Here is a 14,495-nt window from a genome sequence, read left to right as displayed (position 1 = left end):
CCTATAACTCATATCTGAACAGCGTTTTGAAAATTAAATGAGCCTGCTGTATTAAAGTATCTTCATAAACTTCTGCACACATCTCCCTCTTACTATCACATCCTTAACATCTACTATTGTACTCTCATCTCCAGCTTTTTGGAACACTTCACTAGCAACTTCTGTACTGCCTCCAGTCTCTTTCATTGCAAACTAGTTTCTGGCCACTTGACTCAAACTTATCTAAGAAAGGTCCTGATGACTTTATAATATTAGTTCTAAAGAATTCACTTTAGGGGCACTTGGGTGGTTCAGTCAGTTAAGCATCTGCCTTCAGCTTAGGCCATGATCTCAGAGTCCTGGGATGGAGCCCTATATCGGGCTCCCGGCTCAGTGGGGAATCTGCTTCTTCCCTTCCTTTTACTCCCCCCACCCCGCCCCGCTTGTGCTCTCTCTCTCTCTCTAATATTTTTTTTTTTTAAAAAAAGCATTTTGAACTTCAACCTTCTTCATCTCTCCGTAAGATATGACATCATTGATATTCTCTCCCATGTCTTCTTGGTCCTTCTTGTTAATACCTTTTTCTAGCCACCCCTTAAACATTAGTGGTCTCCAGAGAGGTTCCATTCTCTGCCCTTTATTCTTTTCTCACTCCCAGAAAATTTCTTTTTTAAAAAATATTTTATTTATTTATGAGAGAGAGAGGCAGAGACATAGGCAGAGGGAGAAGCAGGCTCCCTACAGAGAGCCCAATGTGGGACCCGATCCCAGGACCCCAGGATCATAGCCTGAGCCGAAGGCAGACAGTCAATCACTGAGCCACCCAGGTGCCCGAAAATCTCACTACCATCTGTGGTTTCAAAAACGATTTAGAAGCTCTCTCGTAAACCTCCTTCTGTGGACCAGACGTCTCCTGACCTCTCTACTACATATCTATCTCCATGTAGATGTCCATACCATAGGCACCTAAAACTTGCTGACAAAACAGCCTCCTCCCTTTAAACTTGCTCTTTTCCCATATAATTTGTATCTTTATAAATTTAATCTTCATTAGTAGTCATTCCTGCAGACTTTTCCCATTGTTCCCTCTCATTCAACTGGCCAAAACTTGTTGATTCTGTATCTAAAATAGAGTTTCCTGAATTATAGTACCAGTACCCCAATTTTAACATCCAAAGTTCCTTAAAAAAAACAAAGGCACTTCATGATCCAGCCTCTGACCATCTTTCCATCTTCATCTCACACCAGTCTACTCTATGCTCCAGGCATAATAAGCTAGCTGTCAATTCCTGATGGTGGTATGCTAACACCTTCTGGCTTTTGCTCATAACTAACTGTTCTGCTGCCTAAAATGTCCTCTACCTCCTATCTGAATAAATCTTATTCATCTTTTAAAATTAACTGTGGGGGTGCCTGAATGGCTCAGTCAGTTGAGCATCAGACTCTTCATTTTGGCTTACGTCATTATCTCTGGGTCCTAAGATTGAGGCTGCTGTCAAGCTCTGCACTCAACCAGGAGTCTGCTTGAGGATTCTTTGCCTCTCCCTCTGCCTCTCTCCCTGCTCATGTACTCTCTCTCTAAAATAAATAAATCTTAAAATGAAATTCACCTCAAATGGACCTATTCTTCTGAAGCCTTCCATTCTTCTGACTACCTCCCATTCCCCAGCCAAAGGAATGTATCTCACTGGTTGGCACTCAATGCACCATCTGCTTTAGTACATCTTCGTAATTATCTATGTATACTTCTTTATTTTATTCTTTTTTTTAAGATTATACTTACTTATTCATGAGAGACAAGAGAGAGAGAGGCAGAGACACAAGCAGAAGGAGAAGCAGGCTCTATGCAGAAAGCCTGACACAGGACTCCATCCCAGGACTCCAAGACCTGGAGCCAAAGGCAGACGCTCAACCGCTGAGCCACCCAGGTGTCCCTACTTCTTTATTTTCAACTAGTCTGTGACCTTCTTGAAGATTAAGGACATTTATTCCTGTTTATGGGGCCTACCACGTTGCCTAGAACCCAGTAAATAAATTCTTGGTAAACAAATGGATCAATATATACATTACCTTTTAACTACTTCAAGACTATTTCTGAAAACTCATTTAAATATATAAAGTAGGGATCCCTGGGTGGCGCAGCGGTTTGGCGCCTGCCTTTGGCCCAGGGCGCAATCCTGGAGACCCGGGATCGAATCCCACGTCGGGCTCCCGGTGCATGGAGCCTGCTTCTCCCTCTGCCTGTGTCTCTGCCTCTCTCTCTATCTCTCTGTGACTATCATAAATAAATAAAAATTTAAAAAAAAATTAAATATATAAAGTAGGGCAGCCCCAGTAGCTTAGCGGTTTCACACCACCTTCAGCCTAGGGCGTGATCCTGGAGACCCGGGATCGAGTCCCATGTGGGGCGCCCTGCATGGAGCCTGCTTCTCCCTCTGCCTGGGTCTCTGCCTCTCTCTCTCTCTCTCTCTCTCTGTCTAATAAACAAGTAAAATCTTAAAAAAAAAAATATATATATATATATATAGTATATGTTTTATTCCTGAAACTTTAATTCAGGACTTAGAAAAGTGTTGGCAAACTTCTATAAAGGGCCAAGTAGTAAATGTTCTATGATTTGTGGGCCATATGGTCTCTTGTCATAACTACTCAATTCTGGTGTTGCTGTGAAAAAGCAGCCATTAGGCAATATACAAATAAATGACCATGGTAAGTTCCAATAAAAACTTAACAAAAACTGGCAGTGGGCCAAATTTGGCTCGTGTACCACAGCTTGGGAATCCCTGGCCTAAATGGTTCATCACATCACAATAATCTTAACAAGATCAAAATCTTCTAGTGCAGTTTCTGAAATTGTAGGCATGGTATTAGAAATAATCATCCCTTAAGAATGAACTGTTCAATGTAATAGCCACCAGCCATATATCGCTATTGAGCACTGAAATATGGTAGTCTGAATTGAGATGTGTTTTGAGTGTAAAATGTACACTTGGCTCTTAAAAATTTTGCATGAAATAAGGAATGTATCTTATTAATAATTATTTTATATTGGTGACATTGAGGTAATATATTTGATATATTGGGTTAAGTAAAACATTATCGGGATGCCTGGGTGGCTCAGCAGTTGAACATCTGCCTTCGGCTCAGGGTATGATCCTGGGGTTCTGGGCTTGAGTCCCGCATCAGGCTCCTTGCATGGAGCCTGCTTCTCCCTCTGCCTATGTCTCTGCCTCTGTGTCTCTCATGAATAAATAAATAAAATTTTAAAGTAAAACAGTATTAAAATTGATTTTACCTGTTTTTTACTTTTTAAAATGTGATTCCTAAAGCATACAAAATTGCTTATGTGTCTTGCATTACATTTATATTGGACAAAAATGCTCTAAGAATAGTTACAAAATAGAGTATGACTAAACAGATTCTCTTTTCAAGATTGCAAATGAGGTGCTTTATCCCATTATCAAAGTGTCTCTATCCAAAACTGCTGAATATCCTGGTTTCTATCAATGATATGATTATCTTTTACATAAGAATTGAGGATCAAGGAGTCCGCTGGGCGCCTGATCCTGGAGACCTGATATCCAGTCCTGCATCGGGCTCCTGGTATGGAGCCTGCTTCTCCCTTTGCCTGTGTCTCTGCCTCTCTGTGTGTGTCTTTCATGAATAAATAAATAAAATCTTTAAAAAAGAAAAAAAAAGAATTGAGGATCAAAATCCTTTAATTCTTATTTTTTATGAAAGAGAAAGGGAGAGGGGCTAAGAGAGAGAGGGAGAGAGAGAATTCCAAGCACATCTACTTCCATTGTGAAGCCTGATGTGGGGCTCTAACTCACAACCCTGAGATCATGACCTGAGCTGAAATCAAGAGTCAGAAGCCTAACCAACTGAGCCACCCAGGTGCCCCTCCTTCCACAAGTAACGTATGTCCACCAATTTATTTTATCTCACTTGTTTCTCATTTTCCTTATGGTATTCTTTGTCTTCATTTTCTCACTTGAATTAAGTCTCTTGAAAGGACTTCCCGCCCCTTCCCTTCCATCCATGACCTGATCCATGATTCTATACAAAACTACTGGATTAATGTTTCTAAACATTGTGACTCTCTCCTGCTATATGAATATTTTAAAAATTCAGTGGTTCCCATCACATACCCAATAATATCCAAACTACTTGTTCTAGCTCTTGAGGCCTTCTAAAAGCCTCATTTTCAGCTCTTATTTTGAACCGTTATCTCCCCCAACAAACACTCAAGTCAAACATAGGATTGCAGATAAGACATTAAATTCTAATTTTAGATAAACAATCATTTTTAACAATTATCTATTTATTTATTTTGACACAGAGAGAGAGAGAGAGAGCACAAGCAGGAGGAGCAGTAGAGGGAGAGTGAGAAGTAGGCTCCCTGCTCAGCAGGGAACCCAAAGTGGGGATCTATCTCAGGACGCTGGGATCACAATCTGAGCTAAAGGCAGACACCTAAACAACTGAGCCAGCCAGGCACCCCAACAATAATTTTATATATATAATTTTAGGATATTGCATGAGATAAACCTTGTACTAAAAATTGTGAAATTGAAATTTCACTGGGCACCCTGAATTTTTTTAATTGAATGTTTCAGGTGTACAATATAGTGATTTGACAACATATGTTATACTACGCTCACCACAAGTCTAGCTACCATCTGTCACAATACAAAGCTATTATAATACCATTAACTATATTCCCTACACTGCACTTTTCAACCCAGTGACATAGCCATTTGGTAACTGGAAGCCTGTACGTCCCACTCTCCTTCACCTGTATTTTTATCTGCTAAATCTGGCAACCCTAACAGACAAGTCTATTTTCTATCTCCCAAATACTATATGTAGATTACTAGCCATGCACCTTTACTCACAGATTTTAAGTGAGATAATGCAAGCAATGAGCGTAGAACAATGCCTAGTACAATACAGTAATACCCCTGCATTTGTGGGTCCAACTCAATTCCCACTAGCCTTCTCTAGCCCATTCCAGCCCACAACATAATACTTCTTTGCACTGTCTAGTATTTGATAGAGCCCTTGATTACTGACCTTGAACATTTCATGTGTTTATCTTAACCTAGTCTTTTATTTCTACCTCATATAGAAATTACTGACAAAATAGGATTTAAATAAGGCATTTGCATTTTAACAAAATCATCGACTTTTACTCTTAAGCCCTTGCTTAAACACCTAAGTACATGATTAAAGCACTCTAGCTGACCTTAAATTCTGTGTTCTTGCTGACGGGAGGATATAGTGTTAAGTAAACCTCACTTATAAAAAGTGAGCTCTAATAGGATCTAAAAAGCAAGAAATTCACTTATTAAACAATACCTGAAATGTCTGTAGTTATGAATTTATCAGAAACAAAATATAAAGTGTATACTCTGAATTTTCTAAAACTTTTTTCTCTAAGCATGCAAATAATCAGCATTGTAAAAAATTTAACTTTTCCTATTTTTTCATGATGATCCATAAAATTCACAATCAAGTGGTCACATGTGATTTTTACAGAAAAAAACTAATTCTTAAACAGTCTAATACCATGCTCTCCATTATACAGAAGGCTCAAATTACACAGGGACTCAAAATCATGTGATGATCATATAAGAAAATTACAGGATATTATTCAAACTGACCTTTTTGTAAGCAATACACACAAAATATTAAGTATATGGTTAACCACTAGTTCACCTTGTATAGTACAGACTACTCAAGTCCAAAGTCTGGCTCTGCTACTTATTAATAATGTATACCTCTCTAGGCCTCAGTTTTCTCAATTATAAAATGGGGGCCTTTTCTCCCAAGTTTTTGTGAAGATGAAGAGAATATGCATGAAATGCTTTGAAGAGAATATGCATGAAATGCTTAGAACAATACCTGGCACATGGTAATTGTTATGTTATGGTAATAAGAGCATGGTATGCTCTTATTATTCTCATAATGTTTCCCAGTCTGATATCTCTAGGTGTAGCTCCAACCTAGGATTTATTCACAAAACTGACTTAGAAAACAGGTATAGAGAAAGCACTTTGGTATGCCAAATTAGAATAAACATCAAAGATCTAAATCTCTGCTTCTGTAACTCCCTTAAATTTGTTGTGTTTTGGTTTGGTTTTTTTCCTCTCTCACAATGCTATGACCTTCTTAGGCCAGCCTATTTGGCTATAATGGGAAACAGTTTTTGTGGTCATGAATATTCAGTTTCACACAGATTTTTCTATGAATTACAAGTGCTTTTATTTTTTTAAAGCCCATTAGTAAATGTCCTCCATAAAACTTCCATAACTCTTGTCAAATTACTCTTTAGTTTCTCTTTTAGGATATTTACAGATTCTCACATTCTACCATGTAAGTAAATATAGAACAACTCTCCATGCAAGAAATAATTCATGCGTGAATTTCCTAGTTTATATTGCTTTGAGGATAACACTACAAGAAACCAAATATCATGCAACATGTTAGTTTCCAAGTCAACAAAACACTTCCTCTTACAAAATTTCATAATATAAAATGCTAGACTCAGGACTTGATTACAGTAATACCAACTGAATAAAAGTCAGTTCAATGATGTTAGCTGAACCTATTCCAAACTAATCTAGGTTATCTGGAGGAAAAGGCACTTGTACAGAGAAACACATTTAACTTATATCCAAAAATCAGTAAAACTACCATAAAGATAAGGGAAATAATTTTAATGAAATGATTCACAAGATCTTAAAGAATGTTAACATTCAACTTGAAAAACTACTGACTTCACACATTTAAACATATTTAGGGAGAAAAAAAATCCAGGTTAAACTACTCAGTAACAAGTCTCAAGGATCACTAAATGTTCAAATGTGGTAAATTGTATGAGCCACTGTTACCTAAAGTTTTGATAAAACATTTATTAACCATGGTCTTTACTTTGGTTTGTTGGATTTCCTATATATTTTGGTAATATTTTAGCAACTGTGCCTTAGATTTGGGGTCAGCAAATGTTTCTCATAAAGGGCCAGAGAGTAAATATTTTAGGGTTTCCAGGCTAAATACTCTGTCACATAATCACATTTGTATTTTCAGTCTTTAAAAACGTAAACACCATTCTTAGCTCATTCCTTATAACAAGTCATAGCCAGATTTGCCCTAGGCCACCTGCCCCACCCCTGCTTTACACTATATATATATACATATATATATGTATATATATATAGTGTATAATATATATATATATTTTGTTGTTGTTGTTCCTATGTCACTTCCACTGATATTTTTCAAGTATTTGCTCAAATGTCACTTTCTCAGTAAGTCCTCTGAAGATATTCCTACCTGTCCCCATATATATATATAGCATAGTATGTAATATAGTACATCACCTAACATATCTTTATTCATCATCTGATTTTTGTCGTTCTCTCCTCACCCCCCCCCCCCCATCCCCACCAGCATAAATTCCACGAAGGCAGACCTTTTTCTCTTCACTGATGGATCACCTATACCTAGAATAGTGCAAGGTGTATCTTTAGGCTCTCAATAAATAAATCTATTCTTGCAGTTATAAAACAAACACTATGGAAGAGCTATATATCCAAATGAAATAATGTAACAAGTGGTAAAGTATTTAAGGACAAGGCTGACAAATACTTTCCTTTTAAAATAGTTTCAAGTAGTCATAAAACATTTTAAAGAGAAAAAAAATGTTCAAAATTAAAGCATTTTCTTACTGTCCCACAAAGTGGTTTTTCTTACAGACTAATTCCCAGGAAGGTTATTATCACTTTAGCTTATTTAATAACAAATTTCAATTGTCATTCCTAAACTTCTCTACAGACTTGTTCCACCTCTTTGATCTCACTTGTATGTATTCCTTGTCTATGAAACTCACTAATCTAGTTTGGCAACTTTAAAAGTTTAGCAAATCAGGGAAAAGTTACTTTACCTCTTCTGTAGCTCCATGTCCCACCATTCCTTTTTATAAACTTCCTAATATTGTGATCTTTCATACTTTGTCTACCATTCAGTATAAACAAGAAGCTATATTCTATCAAATGTTCTGCTCCAAATACTTTCTGCTCAGTGATTAGTCAGACTTAAAAGTTTTTTAACTGCGATGTATGTTTTACAATTTTTACCTATGAGACAGTATTTACCTTACCACACCCTGACATATACTTGGGAAGGTACTGAGGATATAACTGGGAATTTAGGAAGCTCCACCACCATTCAAATTATAACTACTGTATTTATAAACATATGAAAACATAAAAACCCACTAAAGAGTAAAATATCTTCTCCTATCACTGATAAATTGGTACTTGATTGCCATTAGTAAATCATGGTACTAAATATATGAACATCAATGTGGAGGTTAAATCCTATTAGAGAACACACTAAGACATTCTAAAATCAAGTTGCAAAAATTGCTGATTCAAGGGGGAATGCTTATAAAAAAGGGAACATGTTTTAAAAAACCCTTTTATCCAACAAAGTATTCTTCAACTATTTTGTTTTCTAAGTGGCTACAATTCTGTCATTCTTATGAGACAAGCAACTGGCTTTTAGAAGACAAACTTTAAAATTGCCAAGTCAACTGTCAAGGGTTAAGACAACTCTATGGGCCAATTCTTTAGAGACAAAATTCTATTCCTAAAAACAGTAAGGTTTGTGATTTTGGAAAAATGGTACGATAGAAATTATTTAGAATCTTAGTTTTTAAAAATTATTTTCAACTGCTTTTGTGTCCTAAGTTATCATAAAATCAGATTAAGCTTGGTGGAACTAAATCAGTACAAAGACTTCTTATACACCCAGGACTGTAAGAACCAAATTCTTTTTTGTTCTTATAAAAGCTTGGTGACTCCCAAATCGAGTCACTTTATACCATACATCCCTGGAGAATAACGGCCCAACACACATGTCCCACTTAATCTAGTCCAAACGAGTAACATAACGTGAGAAACTGCACTGTGTAATTCCTTTATTTTCTGCATATTAGTGCTTTACCAACACTACAACCATAAAGAACACAATTCCAAGTACTGTACTTTTTTAGTTTGGGGAGATCACAAGTCTACAGACTCATTTACTTATATTAGACAAGATTAACCTCATTCAAAACTTACTGCAGTTTATAAATTCACATAAACACAGAAATTGATGCAATTAAACAAAAACTTCAGGATCTTCTTTTTTAAATTCCTAGATTATAACTTTTTCCGCAGGCTACAATTACCTGCCCCATGACCACCAATGGTCATGGTTCAATTTAACTACATCAATTACCAACCTTGTATATCCTTAAAGAAAATGTAAATGAATATTACAAATTCTTACCAAAAGTTTAGGGTTTTCCAAATTTCAAATATTTGCTCCCCCCACCCCCCTTCAGTTAGACATTTCAAATAAACTAAAAATAACCACATCTCACCTGCAACATTCAATAGCAATCACTTGATGTATAAAATTTTAACTATGCTCCCAGTTATTTTAAAACACAAAAAAAATGGCTGCCTATCAATCTGTCACAAGTTAGAAATACTACATTTAGGAATTAAGATGAGGGTTTCAAGTTTCCTCCAGTTTAGGCATTTATACCTTTGTGCTTGTCTTGTTTAAAGATGTTACTATAGCATTGATATTTGTATAACCCATGTTTATGTACCTTAAAATGCAATCATTTAAAACACTAAGAATTAAATTTATGGTGGAGCTTTGGGAAATTTAAAAGCAACTAAAACATTCTCGGATGTGTCTGTCAGCTTCATTTCTAGAAATACTTCTAAAGCAAAACTGAGAACTCTATACCTTAGTTGCATTTTGTATTAAAAAATCCCTCTGCACCATCAGGAGCCTACAACATAGCACCTTTTCTCATCTGCTTTAAGTAAAATGTGTCAGAGTTTTACTTTCAATAGTTAACTTTTTATACCTTATGCTTCTCATACATCTTTGGTAAAAGCTCCATTATACAATATGGCCAAAGCACGAAGGACCAATACTGTCCAACTATGTACCATGATATCCCGCTCCATTTTAGTTTTCAGACACCCTCCTGAACAAAACCCACTCCACCTTTTCCTGTATACTGCCTTTGCAGTCTACATTTCTTAAATTCCCTACGTTTAATTCCTTGAGGATCTCTAAAATTAATCCTTAAGGCTATATGAGAACCAGATGCTGCTCACAATTCTGTATCAAGCATTAACATTTGGTTCAAGGTATCATCATAGTGGTCTCAATAAGCTAGTTACGGGTCCTAACAAGCTAAGCAAGTAATCTTGCTAGGATCTGGATATCACCAGTGAGCACACTGCTTACCCTTGAAGAAAAATAAGTTTACATTCATTGTCATCTGTAGGTTCTTTCTTCATCCTACTTCCCCTTTAATTGTCATTTCTCAAGTCTACACATCATTCATTCATCACATTTCCTTCCTTAAAGGAGATAGTGTATTAATGAACCAACAGGAGATCTATTTGTATGAGTTAATCCTACAATCAAACAGAATTAAATACCTTTTTTATAAAACATCTTTTCCAGTGTTCTAATTAATGGACATGTGGATCACTCAATTATAAAAAAACTTGTATCTTCAGCTTAATCAGTTGCTCTAATGTGAAAACAGGAATGTGTATTCTTTCAACTAGGTAGAAAATGTGTATAATTTGAATTGTTAAATGCTTTTATTAATGAACAAAGTAAACATTCTAGTAATTTTTAAACTATTGGTCTTAGACATTTGAAATGTGGTAAAAGTATATATTCCAGTTTTGCCCCACTTAAGTCACTTAAGTCACTTAAGATATCTACAGATATCTCATCTGTGTGTGGCCTACACCATTATTGCTCCATTTTCTGGAAAGAGTCTACTTTTAAAGTTAAAAAAGAGGGAAACACAGCAAAGTTGCTAACTTTTGCAGTGAAAAAAAATCTGTTGACGGGTTACACTTTCATCTTTTTATGCAGTGTAAGTTAGCTATGTAATAAGGAACTTGCGTTTAGCCCTACTCATGCATGATGTATGTTTCAGAACTTAATAGCTGACATTTCAAAGAACTTCTTACATTACCTGTTTAACATACTGATGTGCAACTGGAACATATTACAATGATATTACTCATTATTTGCCACTGTAGGCTAAGTTTACTATACTGGTCTTAGATATAAAAGGTCACATTTGAAATTACTAAGTTAAAGGTAAAACTCATAAGGGAGGAGTAAAGGCCTTAAATATAAAAGACAAACGGCAGTTTGATTAAGCAATAATTTTCAGTTTACTAGATGAAACAGACTTGCAACATAGTCTGCATGAATGCAAAATAAGCCATCTACAGCAAGTGATAAGGAAACTGGGCAAAAAGGAAAAAAGCATACATTGCAAAAAAGATTCTCTCGAAATAAAAAAATCAAACCATTATTATAAAGGACTTTACCAAAAACTGCTATATTTCCCCCATCCCATTTGCTGGAAGTCAGTAAGAGCATCTAGCACTTTGTGGTCATGTCAAATGTCAGATCGGAGCATCCTAACGCAAAGCAAAAAAAAAAAGGGGGGGGGGGGAGAAAGAGAAACAAAAAAGGAAACCCCTAAACCCCCCCCCTCCCCAACCATAGAACAGTAACTCCAGAGTTCAAATTCAAAAGAAGAGAAAGTGGCAATTGAAAGAGGTGATGGTGGCGATAATCCTATGAATGGGTTTCTGATTTCTCTCCTTCCGGGGGATAGGTGGAGAATGCTCATTAGGATTTGTAGTTAGAGGTTAACCATGTGAGCCCCTCATAGAGTCCATCCCCTGAGGTGGCACAGGAGGGCTGCACATACCAGTTCCTGTCCCGAATCCGGGTCAGGCCCAGTTTCTCCTGGATCTCGTGGGGTTTCATGGCATCAGGCAGGTCCTGTTTGTTGGCGAAGATGAGGATTATGGCGTCCCTCATCTCCCGGTCATTGATAATGCGGTGCAGCTCCTGGCGGGCCTCGTCGATGCGGTCGCGGTCGGCGCAGTCCACTACGAAGATCAGACCCTGGGTCCCGGTGTAGTAATGCCGCCAGAGCGGCCGGATCTTGTCCTGGCCGCCCACATCCCATACGTTGAACTTGACGTTTTTGTAAGTCACCGTCTCCACGTTGAAACCCACTGTGGGAATGGTGGTCACCGACTGGCCCAGCTTCAACTTGTACAGGATTGTTGTCTTGCCGGCCGCGTCCAGGCCCAACATGAGGATCCGCATTTCCTTGTTCCCGAAGATCTTGGATAGCACCTTCCCCATCGCGTCGGAGGAGCCGGGGCCGGGGGCATTCAGGTGTCCCGGGTCCCCTCAGCCAACTACGCCGCAGCCGCCGCGAAACCGAAACGAAGCCTCCCAGCCGCGAGGGCGCCCGTGCGGCCTGCGTGGGAGTTGCCTCCTCGGGGCAGAGGCCCAGGCTCGCCACTCACTCGGGCATCACCGACCGCACAACTTGATTCCTCCAGCCGCCGCTGCCGCCGGGGCCCTGAGTCTGCGCCGGGAGAGCCGCCGCCCTGCTGAGGCGCGGCCCGGCCCGGAACTGCCCTTCCCCCCGCAAGCGCCGCGCTAGCGCCGCCGCGGTTCCCGCTCCTCCGCCTTCTCTTCACTCCGCCGCGGGAGGCCGAAGCCCTCCGGCCCACCCGCCGGCCCACGAGCACCGGGCTCACCACCGACCCAGGCCACCCGAGAGTCAGCGCGGCTCCGGCGCCTCGTCAGGTCATTGATCCTCGCCGGAATTCGGTGCGCCGCCTGCAGAGACACAGAGAGGAAGAAGGGAGTTAGCGCCGGCGGGCCAGAAGGGAGCGGAGGCCCAGGTGACTCGTCTTTCCAGCTCAGTTCAGGAGGTTACCTCAAGCCGCCGCCCTGAGCGCGGGCTCCCTCTGGCCTCCGCCGCCTCCTCCCAGTTCTGCCGCTGCCGCCGCCGCCGCCGGAAAAGGCGCCGAAGAAACCGCCTCACTTCCCCTCCCGATCACGCAGGCGCAGCAAGGCCGACCGTTCGGTGAGAGCGAGCTCTGTAAGGAGCGCGGCCCGCGCGCCCAGCGTCATGGGCGCCACGCGCGAGGGGGCGGGGCTACGGCGGCCTGGAGGCCTCGCGGCTGCGGTCAGGCCCTAGACCCGCGAAACTCGGACTCTGACCGGTGCCCGCCTGTTGCTATACGCGTACTTTCTGCGTCCCTGTTGCGCGCTCTCGCCTCCCCCAGCCCTCTCGAACCAGAGCAGCAAATCCACTGGGGAGCTCCCGAGGGCGGGGCCCACGGCAAGCCCTCTCCCGCGGTGCAAGCCTCCCCCAGGCTGCTTCCGGACGTCGGTGCCCGCCAGGTGCTCAGCGAGTTCCCTTCATCCCGCCCCAGCCTCCGCGCGTCCTCAGTCACCCGGGAAAGCCCTATATGCTGTTTGTACCTCTCCCAGCCCCTCCTTGGCCTCCCTTATCCCTCGTGTTCTGTGCATTTCCTGAAGGACACGTGGGAGGCCCGAGTTCTGTGTGGAGTCGGCCAAGCAGTGCGGCGCTTTTACCAGGCTTGGGTTTGCCAGGAAACCCTGCTTTTCGGTGTTCGAGCCCTATCTTTACACATCTCTTCGGGACCAGACCCTGTTACTTAAAAACGACAGTGTTAACCAGAGTTCCAGTCCCTTGCTGCGTTTTCAACTTTTTAAGGTGGTAACTTTTCATACTTAAGTTAGTGTGTTGAGCAGTAACTTAACCACCTAGCTTTTCTTCAAGAATCCTAGACGAGGGGATCCCTGGGCGGCTCAGCGGTTTAGCGCCGCCTTCAGCCCCGGGCGTGATCCTGGAGACCCGGGATCGAGTCCCGCATTGCGCTCCCTGCATGGAGCCTGCTTCTCCCTCTGCCTGGGTCTCTGCCCCTCTCTCTCTCTAAATAAATAAATAAATAAATATTTTTTTAAAAAATCCCAGACGATAATAATCTTAGCATAGGTTTTAGAGTCAGAAAGCCTGACTACTTTTGTGACCTGGATCTAAGGCATTTAACCTTGCTAAGTTTGTTATCTCATGTGTAAACCGAGTGTAATGCCGACCTTGCTCTGTGTACTCCGTTTCAGAGTAAATAACAAAATGTTTGTGGAAGACTTTCGGAAACTTTTTTGTAGCAAATAGTTAGAGATCAAGTTAGACTTAAAGTAAGGCGAAGCCTAAAATAAAGGAACCAAGGGGAGGAAAAACAGGAAATAGGGTTTGTTATTTTTTAAGGAAGATGCTTGAGAAGCATATGATACCATACTTGTTTCATAATATAAGAATATTTGATAATGGTAGATGGGTCAGGTGATAACCTTATAAGCTTCAGCTGAAATAAACTTAGTAGAGTTGTTAATATTCTGACTGATCCAATTTTACTTTCCATCTGCCATGATCCATCTTACTTTCCACTGTCATAAAACTGAAGGAAGGATTTTGGAGTGAGAAGATTAGGGTTCAAAGTGTTGCCTGTCCGTTTTATGGCTGTGAATCCTTAGGCCTCAACCTTCCTAAACTTCATTTT

At 40.3% G+C, this 14,495-nt stretch overlaps 1 protein-coding gene across 1 annotated transcript; it reads right to left on the bottom strand.

Annotated features, from left to right (window-relative positions):
• Positions 1–8,948: 8,948 nt before the first annotated feature.
• On the bottom strand, positions 8,949–12,981 carry ARF6 (ARF GTPase 6). Its single transcript, XM_026000741.2, has 2 exons — positions 12,842–12,981; positions 8,949–12,741 (listed from the first exon to the last, which is right to left on the bottom strand). The coding sequence occupies exon 2, from the start codon at positions 12,253–12,255 to the stop codon at positions 11,728–11,730; it is 528 nt and encodes a 175-aa protein (XP_025856526.1). The 5' UTR covers positions 12,256–12,741; positions 12,842–12,981; the 3' UTR covers positions 8,949–11,727.
• Between the last annotated feature and the right edge of the window lie 1,514 nt (positions 12,982–14,495).

Source organism: Vulpes vulpes, chromosome 6, assembly GCF_048418805.1.
Source record: "Vulpes vulpes isolate BD-2025 chromosome 6, VulVul3, whole genome shotgun sequence".
NCBI lineage: Eukaryota > Metazoa > Chordata > Mammalia > Carnivora > Canidae > Vulpes > Vulpes vulpes.
Note: the sequence above shows the minus strand (reverse complement) of the source record. Positions and strands in the feature narration are given on the sequence as shown.

Bases quoted from the DNA above. Each gene is read 5' to 3' on its own strand.
- ARF6 (XM_026000741.2), bottom strand. From the start codon at position 12,255: ATGGGGAAGGTGCTATCCAAGATCTTCGGGAACAAGGAAATGCGGATC.